Source organism: Aegilops tauschii, chromosome 1 (genome assembly GCF_002575655.3).
Source record: "Aegilops tauschii subsp. strangulata cultivar AL8/78 chromosome 1, Aet v6.0, whole genome shotgun sequence".
In the NCBI taxonomy this organism is placed as follows: Eukaryota; Viridiplantae; Streptophyta; class Magnoliopsida; order Poales; family Poaceae; genus Aegilops; species Aegilops tauschii.
Window position 1 is genome coordinate 102,442,025 of NC_053035.3, and position 8,969 is coordinate 102,450,993.

General features: G+C 49.5%; 1 protein-coding gene across 1 annotated transcript; it reads left to right on the forward strand.

Annotated features, from left to right (window-relative positions):
• Positions 1-1,234: 1,234 nt before the first annotated feature.
• Positions 1,235-3,713, forward strand: LOC109775942 (uncharacterized). Its single transcript, XM_040397443.1, has 5 exons — positions 1,235-1,390; positions 1,698-1,927; positions 2,603-2,810; positions 2,906-3,052; positions 3,186-3,713. Exons 1-5 carry the CDS (start codon positions 1,235-1,237, stop codon positions 3,711-3,713), a joined length of 1,269 nt encoding a protein of 422 aa, XP_040253377.1.
• The last annotated feature ends 5,256 nt before the right edge of the window (positions 3,714-8,969 follow it).

Here is an 8,969-nt window from a genome sequence, read left to right on the forward strand (position 1 = left end):
GGAATAAATATTTGATCTAGCCTCTGGTTAGATTTGTTTTTATGTTTTAATTAGTGTTTGTGCCAAGTTAAACCTATAGGATCTTCTTGGGTGATAGTTATTTGATCTTGCTGAAAATTCCAGAAACTCTCTGTTCACGAAAACAATTGTTAAAAATCACCAGAACGTGATAAAATACTTATTCCAATTGCAGTAGATCAATAAACAAATTGTCTTGGCCGTCCTATTTTGGTAGATTTTTTTGAGTTCCAGAAGTTTGCGTTAGTTACAGATTACTACAGACTATTCTGTTTTTGACAGATTGTGTTTTTCGTGTGTTGTTTGCTTATTTTGATGAATCTATGGCTAGTAAAAGAGTTTATAAACCATAGAGAAGTTGGAATACAGTAGGTTTAACACCAATATAAATAAAGAATGAGTTCATTACAGTACCTTGAAGTGGTGTTTTGTCGAGATTTTCTGCTAAGTTTTGTGTTGTGAAGTTTTCAAGTTTTGGGTAAAAGATTTGATGGATTATGGAACAAGGAGTGGCAAGAGCCTAAGCTTGGGCATGCCCATGGCACCCCAAGATAATCTAAGGACACCAAAAAGCCAAAGCTTGGGGATGCCCCGGAAGGCATCCCCTCTTTCGTCTTCGTCCATCGGTAACTTTACTTGGAGCTATATTTTTATTCACCACATGATATGTGTTTTGCTTGGAGCGTCCTGTATGATTTGAGTCTTTGATTTTTAGTTTACCACAATCATCCTTGCTGTACACACCTTTTGAGAGAGACACACATGATTCGGAATTTATTAGAAGAGAAAAATGCACTGTAGGTCACAAAACTTGAGCTGGTTGACACTTTAGTACCACTACTTCAAAATACCCGAACTACAGTCCATGTATTTGCGCAGAGGGTTCACTTTGGTCAGTATATACGAATTGAGCTACTTACTTGCTGACTTGGCCGAGTCAGCCGTTGCCAGCTAGGCTTTGACCGCCACCTGTGTAGCACCTGGTCGGGGGGGGGGGGGTTAATACTAGTAGTTCGGGTTTTTTTTGCAAATGCGCCAACACCTGGTCGGAACGACCGTGCACCTGGTCGCTCCCTTATCCCCTTGCTCTCCGCTTCCTCTCCTCCGAACCCTAGCTAACTCCCGTCCCCACCGCCGCAGCCATTGTCGACGTCGTCGCCCTCCGCCGCCGCAGCCATTGCCGACGCCCTCCTCCGCCTCCTCTGTCTCCTCCTTCATGTCGTCTTCCAGCTCCATCCGCTCTGCGCTGCATGGCCGCTCCGTTGCTGTACCACTGATCGGGTGCCCGGATTGCGGCGAGCAGGTGAGGTTCTACCAGTCTAGCACCGATGAGCACGATGGATGGATCTTCTACAAGTGCGTGAACCACCATGTAAGTGCCAGTTCAGTAGATTACTAATTCATGCCGTGTCAACTCACTGTAGTAATGAAGCAGAGCACTGATTAAATTGGTCTTTAGGTTGCAAAATCAGTTGGTTAACTAGTCATTGCACTGATTAATGCAGTAGTTTAGACTGTCCTTGTATGCAAAATTATTACAGTAGCTCATGGTCAGTTGAGACTGATTAATACAGTAGTTGGTTAACTAGGTTGCCATTTATTCATTCACTCTGTAATTTTGTGGAGTTGGTTAACTAGTTGGTTAACATGGTTAACTAATCTTGCCACTGATTAATCAGGTCACTTGTGATTTCTGGCACTGGGAGCTTGAATATGTGCAGCATCTGGTTGAAACAAGGCGTCTGGTTGGTGATGCTGCTGTAGATGCAATTGGTGCAGCTGAGGACAGGAGGGAAGAGCTTGAGAGGCAGAGGATTGAATCAATGGCAGGCAGAGGCACAACTGGAAGGGTCATGGCTGGGAGAGGCATGGCGGGAAGAGCTAATTATGCCAGCTCCAATGAGAATAAGTATGCTACCAAGCAGCAAATTGCTATGCTTTTAGGATTAGGCAGAGAGATTTTGATGCTGCTAAAGCTGATGATTGCTTTTGTTATAGTGCTTTGTGTGATGTGTTTCACCTTAATTATGAAGAAGTGAAGTGTTGTTAATTGAGTAGGTGCAGGTGTTCTAAACTGAGCATACTAAAATGGTTGCTTTTGTTTGCTCAGTATGAAGTCTTGGTTGTAATGCTTGTTGTAATGGATAATATGTCAGTAATGTGAAGTCTGCTTGACCTAATTGCTTTGAAATGCTTGACCTAATTGCTTTGAAATTACTGACAGATGTATTTCATGTCAGAAGTGTAGTTAAACTAATTCTGACAGAAGTTACCTAATTCAAATTCTGTCAAATTGAATTTAGTTTGTAGTTCACTGAATTTTTATAGTTAACTGAATTTAGTTTGCAGTTCACTGAATTTTTATAGTTAACTGAATTTAGTTTGCAAAGTTAACTGGATTGTACTTAACCTCGTTGCTTTCAAATTACTGACAGAAATTCCTGTCACAACTGAACTAACTTTGAAAACTAATTGCTGTCACAAATGAACTAAGTTATTCCAGGCCCCCTTTCTCAACACAAAAGCAAGCATGTACTTGCACCTGCTGCAAACACCCACCTAGCAACTTGCACTCTACATGTAGCTTTGGTCCACCACCAGTCCACTACCACCACCACCAGATCCCCTTCTTCTTCCTCATCTTTCATCTTCAATTTCGTGCACCACCAGATCCCTTCTCTCCTCTGTCCAATAGCACCAACAGATCCCCTTCTCATCTTCAGCTAGCAGCAACCATGGTGTCCTGGGATGATCTTCCCTGTTCTTCTGAAGATGACTCTGTGACCAGCAAGGTTAGTGTGCTCCTCAATCTCACACAAATCCAGTCTAGGGTTTCTCAGCTAGGGTTTCTCTCTCAATTGATTCCAAATGTCTCTCTTTTGTTTAGCCACCTACCACAATATCCTGTGAGGAATGGAGTGGCTTGGTTACAGATCTGCCTATCTTTAGATGTGGGCATGGATCTTTGTGTGAGAAGCATGTGGCATTTGAATCTGTTGATATTGGCAGAAGGTTTCTAGCTTGTGCACATAAGGTTAGTGATTTTTTTGCATTTGGCACTGTTAAACAGGAAGTGATTTGTAGTATGTTTTAAGTTCCATCATCATGCACAGAACTGAATACTGGCAGTTAACTGAATCTCTTTTTTGTATGTTCTAAATTGTTAGGAGGTACCTAAATGCAGATATGTTGAGTGGGTTGACCCTGAGTGGCCTGATGCTCTGGAGATGAGCCTAGCTAGCATATGGACCATGTATGAAGAGGAGAAAAAACAGAGGCTCAGATATAATGTTGTGAGTGCTGAAGAAAACTTGAAGGTTCTTGAAGAGAAGAAGAAGATGGAAAATGAGTTGAGGCATTTCAAGCTTGATTTTGCTAAGATGGTGGCTGAGAAGGAGCAGGCAATCAGCCAATTAGGCAGCACACAACTTGCTCTGACTGATCTAAAGGAAGAACTTGAGAAGAAGAAGATGACAGACAAGTCAGTAACCAACATTCATCAGGTATTCAGGGTTAAAGCAGAGAAAGAGAGGGACCAAGTAGTGCAGGAGAGGGACCAAGTGATTCAAGAGAGGGATGACTTGAAGCATGAGAAAAGGAAGCTTGAGTACATGATTGGTGACCTATTCAAACACAAAGAGGCCACCAAGGAGAAGATAAGGAAGCTGAAGGGCATGCTGAATGAATTTGATTGAATCTGTGTCATTGTAAAAAAATGACTTTGTATCTTTCCTCCTGGATTTGTGTCATTTGTACTTTTGTCAAATGTTAACTAAATTGGGTTAAGATAAGAAATTGAAGTGGGTTCAGATAAGAAATTGAAGTGGGTTCAGATAAGAAATTGAAGTTAACTGTCTCTGTCTTATATGACTGAATTTGCCTGAATTTATATGTCTGCAGTTGCTGTTTTATATGACTGAATTTGTGTTGCTTCTTTTGGAAAGATTTGCTGTTTTATATGACTGAATTTGTATGCCTGTACCAAATTTTTCTTAAAGAAAAAAAATTACACAAAAAGGGTTTTGCCTGGGTCTCGAACCCAGGACCTGTGGTATTGAACGTTGGTGCCAATGCCAGTGGGGTAAGTAGTAGTGCTTTGATCAAGGGCACGTACTAACCTAGCTATTTAGCAGTTGCTAGTGGCCCAATGGCTCACGCCTCTTCCGTTTCCTTCTCTACTCTTTAAGACCACCCACCCACCGCTACACTCTCCACTCTCCACTCAGTCCACCGTGTTGCCTCGGTTACCCCGCACCAAACCCCACTCAGCCGTCAAGAAAACCCTCGCCGCGGACCACCACACCGCCGCCGCGGACATGGAGAATAGCCCCGCCTGGCAGAGGGTCATCGATGACCTCGCAGGTGATGACAAGGCGATGCGCGCAGACCTGACGGAGATCGGGAAGTGGTTCCCTAGCATTGGGATGCTGCGTCGCCACGCGCATGGCCTCCTCAAGGTCATGACTGACGACGAGCTGGACCGCGCCTGCGACGACCCCCAAGGTATCCCTCCTGCGCTCATCCTCCGCTTCACAATGCAGGAGACGCGCTCCGACGACCCGGGGCAGCGAGCCCGGTGGTGGATGTACCGGTCCGCCACCGCGCCGCGCCAGCCGGATCCGTTGCGCGTTGGCTCACGAACGGAGCGCGTCCACAACGTCGACCTGGCCGTCCCCGCGCCTGTCAACACGGCACACTGGGACCACTACCAGCCCGACCTCCTCGGGCGCGACGACGTCTCCGAGTACATCTCGTCCGAGTCGGAGTACGACTCTGGCTCCGACGACGACTCTAGCTACGCCGCCGACTCGTCCTGGTCGACTGGCTGGGAGGAGCCGGAGGTGATTGTCCTCTCTGACGACGAGCCGGAGGTCAAGGTGGCAGCGCCCATCGTCCTCGAGCCGGAGGTCCAGATGGTGGCGCCCGTCGCCAGGGAGGGTGATGTGACGCCCCCGATTTGACCGTACACTAATCATGCACGCAAATGTGTACGACCAAGATCAGGGACTCACGGGAAGATATCACAACACAACTCTAAAACATAAATAAGTCATACAAGCATCATAATACAAGCCAGGGGCCTCGAGGGCTCGAATACAAGTGCTCGATCACAGACGAGTCAGCGGAAGCAACGATATCTGAGTACAGACATAAGTTAAACAAGTTTGCCTTAAGAAGGCTAGCACAAACAGGGATACAGATCGAACGAGGCGCAGGCCTCCTGCCTGGGATCCTCCTAACTACTCCTGATCGTCGTCAGCGGGCTGCACGTAGTAGTAGGCACCTCCAGTGTTGTAGGTGTCGTCGTCGACGGTGGCGTCTGGCTCCTGGACTCCAACATCTGGTTGTGACAACCAGATAGAAAAGAAAAGGGGGGGAAAGAGGGAAAGAAGCAACCGTGAGTACTCATCCAAAGTACTCGCAAGCAAGGAGCTACACTACATATGCATGGGTATATGTGTAAAGGGGCATATCAGTGGACTGAACTGCAGAATGCCAGAATAAAAGGGGGATAGCTAGTCCTGTCGAAGACTACGCTTCTGGTCATCTCCATCTTGCAGCAGGTAGAAGAGAGTAGATTGAAGTCCTCCAAGTAGCATCGCATAGCATAATCCTACCCGGCGATCCCCTCCTCGTCGCCCTGTTAGAGAGCGATCACCGGGTTGTATCTGGCACTTGGAAGGGTGTATTTTATTCAGTATCCAGTTCTAGTTGTCATAAGGTCAAGGTACAACTCCGGGTCGTCCTTTTACCGAGGGACACGGCTATTCGAATAGATAAACTTCCCTGCAGGGGTGCACCACATAACCCAACACGCTCGATCCCAATTGGCCGGACACACTTTCTGGGTCATGCCCGGCCTCGTAAGATCAACGCGTCGCAGCCCCACCTAAGCACAACAGAGCGGTCAGCACGCCGGTCTAATCCTAAGCGCGCAGGGGTCTGGGCCCATCGCCCTATGCACACCTGCACGTTGCGTACGCGGCCGGAAGCAGACCTAGCCTAGTGGCGTTCCAGTCCAATCCGGCGCGCGCCACTCAGTCGCTGACGTGAAGAAGGCTTCGGCTGATACCACGACACCGGGATACCCATAACTACTCCCGCGTAGATGGTTAGTGCGTATAGACCAAATGGCCAGACTCAGATCAAATACCAAGATCTCGTTAAGCGTGTTAAGTATCCGCGAACGCCGACCAGGGCCAGGCCCACCTCTCACCTAGGCGGTCTCAACCTGCCCTGTCGCTCCGCCACAAAGATCCACTTGCGGTTACTCCTACGAGCCGACCCGACTTTAGTCATCACAGGTGTCATGTATGTAGTATATAAGTATATACCCGTGATCACCGCCCAGGTGATCACGGCCCGATAGTATAGCGCAGCAGACGGACAAGAATGTAGGGCCACTGATGGAAATCTAGCATCCTATACTAAGCATGTAGGATTGCAGGTAAAGGTATCAACAGTAGTAGCAAGGATAGGCTATGCATCAGGATAGAATATCGAAAAGCAGTAACATGCTACACTACTCTAATGCAAGCAATATAGAGAAGAATAGGCGATATCTGGTGATCAAGGGGGGGGGGGCTTGCCTGGTTGCTCTGGCAAGTAGGAGGGGTCGTCGACTCCGTAGTCGAACTGGGCAGCAGCAGTGTCGGTCTCGTAGTCTACCGGAGAGAAGAGGGGGAAGAAACAGTAAATACAATGCAAACATAAGCATGACGATGCGTGACATGACAGTGAGCGGTGCTAGGGGTGTCCTAACGCGACAGTAGGTGGTCGGTGAAGGGGGGAACATCCGGGAGGTATTCCCGATGTTTCGCGTTTTCGGACAGACGGACCGGAGGGGGAAAGTTGCTAGTTCGATAGGTTAGGGAGGTGTGGTGGACGAACGGACTGCGTATCCGGATTCGTCTCGTCGTTCTGAGCAACTTTCATATAGAAAACATTTTCATCCGAGTTACGGTTTAAAGATATGAATTTTCAAAGTTTATTTGAATTTCTAGAATTATTTTTATTCAGCAAAAATGAATTATGACGTCAGCATGAGGCAATGCTGACGTCATCAGGTCAACAGGTCGGCTGACCAGTCAAACCAGACAGGTGGGTCCAGTGGGACCCACATGTCAGCCTCTGTTAGTCTAATATTTAGTTAAACTAATCTAACAGTATAATTAGAGGGGTGGGCCCCATATGTCAGTGAGTGATTAGTTAAAATAATTATTTTTATTTATAAAACATTTTCTTTTTCTTTTCTTTTTTTATATTTTTGCGGCGGGGCCCGCATGTCAGTGACTGGGTCTGCCCAGTCAGCAGTTGACTGGGTCAACCCAGTCAACTGGGGCCCGTGGGGGCCACTGGCAGGGGCACTGGGGTGGCCCCAGGCCAGCCACGTCGGCGGCCGGCGCCGGAGCAACGCCGGCGACCAAACGCACGGCGGCGCGGCTCGGGAGGGGTACGGGCTTCACGTACAGGGGGTCTTCGGGGGCGTGGCTGGGCGCGTTCGACGCGGCTCGGCGTCGCGCGTCCAACGGCGGTGGCCGGAGGGGCTGGAACGGCCGGGGACGACCGCTACGAGCTCGCCGGCGGCGAGGTGCTACGGGTGCCCGACGGAAGCTGCGTTAGAGCGCGCGAACGGCCGAACTAACTACCTAGGCGGGCGCGGCACGGTGCGGTCGGGCTAGCGGGCCTACGGCCGTGACCATTTGGTCACTGGAGACACGCCGGCGGTGAGCTCCGCGGCGTGGCGTTCGGGCGCGCGTGGGGGAGCAGCTACGGAGCGCGAGCGAGCTAACGGAGAGGGGGAGGAGAAGGAGAGGCTCACTGCGAGGCTGTAGGGAGTGGCAGTGAGCTCGGGGAGGGCGCGGGGTAGCCGGAATCGGCGACGAACGACGGCGGCCGAAGGTTGAAGACGAGCTCGGGGAGGCCGGTGCAGAGGCGCTCGACTCGTTCCCGAGGGCGTAGTCGACGTAGTCGACGGCGGGAAGTCGTTCGGGCACGTCGTCGGGGCGATCGGGGCACGGTGGCCGCGAGTTCGACGGTGAACGGCGGCGAGCACGCGCGGGCAGAGGGGATCGAAGGGGAGAGAGAGGTGGATCTGGCGGGGGGAGAGGCGCAGAGGCCGAGGGAGTGAGCGGGGTGAGTGGGAGAGAGGCCCGAGGGGGCGGGGGCCGCTGGCGCCCTTATCCTCTCCGGCGTCGGTGCCGGCGAGGTGGTCGGGCAGGAGCGCGCGCCCCTGTTCCGACCCGGTCGGGGGAACAGGGAAGGGGACGCGGGGGGGGGGGGGGAGAGTGGGCTGGGGCGACTGGGCCGGGGGGGTTCGGGGGTGGCGGCCCAGTTTGGGCCGGGGTGCAGTGGGGGAACGGGCCTTCTCCTTTTTTTCTTTTTCTGTTCTGTTTTGTTTTCTGTTTACTTGTTTATTTTCTTTTCTGTTTTAGTTCATTTAAAAGTATTTAGGTATTTTATAAAAATGTGTTTTCTCCACCATAATTACCAGTGTATTATTTGGCACCCACCGAACATTTTTGTTTAAATTTTTGAAAACTTTTATTTTTCACTTTAATTATATTTGAAGTTTGAATTAGGAGTTTGAAAAGGAAGGTGATTCAAATGTGATCAAGCCCTGTTTAGCAACATGATTAGCTTAATCACAGGGAGTTACTGTAGCATGATTCTGAGGGTGTTACAGGTGACAAGCACCGCCCCATTGACGTCGAGCTTCTTCCAGATGTTCCTGACATCGTCAAGAAGGAGGTGGAGGTGGTCTTGGCCCTTCAAGCAAAGGTGGACGTTGCAGCGCAGCCAGAGAGGAAGAAGAGGAAGGTGGCAGCTAACATGGAGGTTCACCGCTTGGAGCGCCTCCAGAAGTTGAAGAACTGAAGATGAAGATGCAGTAGAAGGCACGAAGAAGTTGCAGTTGCAGTAGTTAGGTATGCTGAAATATACAGATTTTC

Bases quoted from the DNA above. Each gene is read 5' to 3' on its own strand.
- LOC109775942 (XM_040397443.1), top strand. From the start codon at position 1,235: ATGTCGTCTTCCAGCTCCATCCGCTCTGCGCTGCATGGCCGCTCCGTT. The intron at 1,391-1,697 runs GTAAGTGCCAGT...CTGATTAATCAG, and splicing joins ACAAGTGCGTGAACCACCAT to GTCACTTGTGATTTCTGGCA. The intron at 1,928-2,602 runs GTATGCTACCAA...CTCTACATGTAG, and splicing joins GCCAGCTCCAATGAGAATAA to CTTTGGTCCACCACCAGTCC.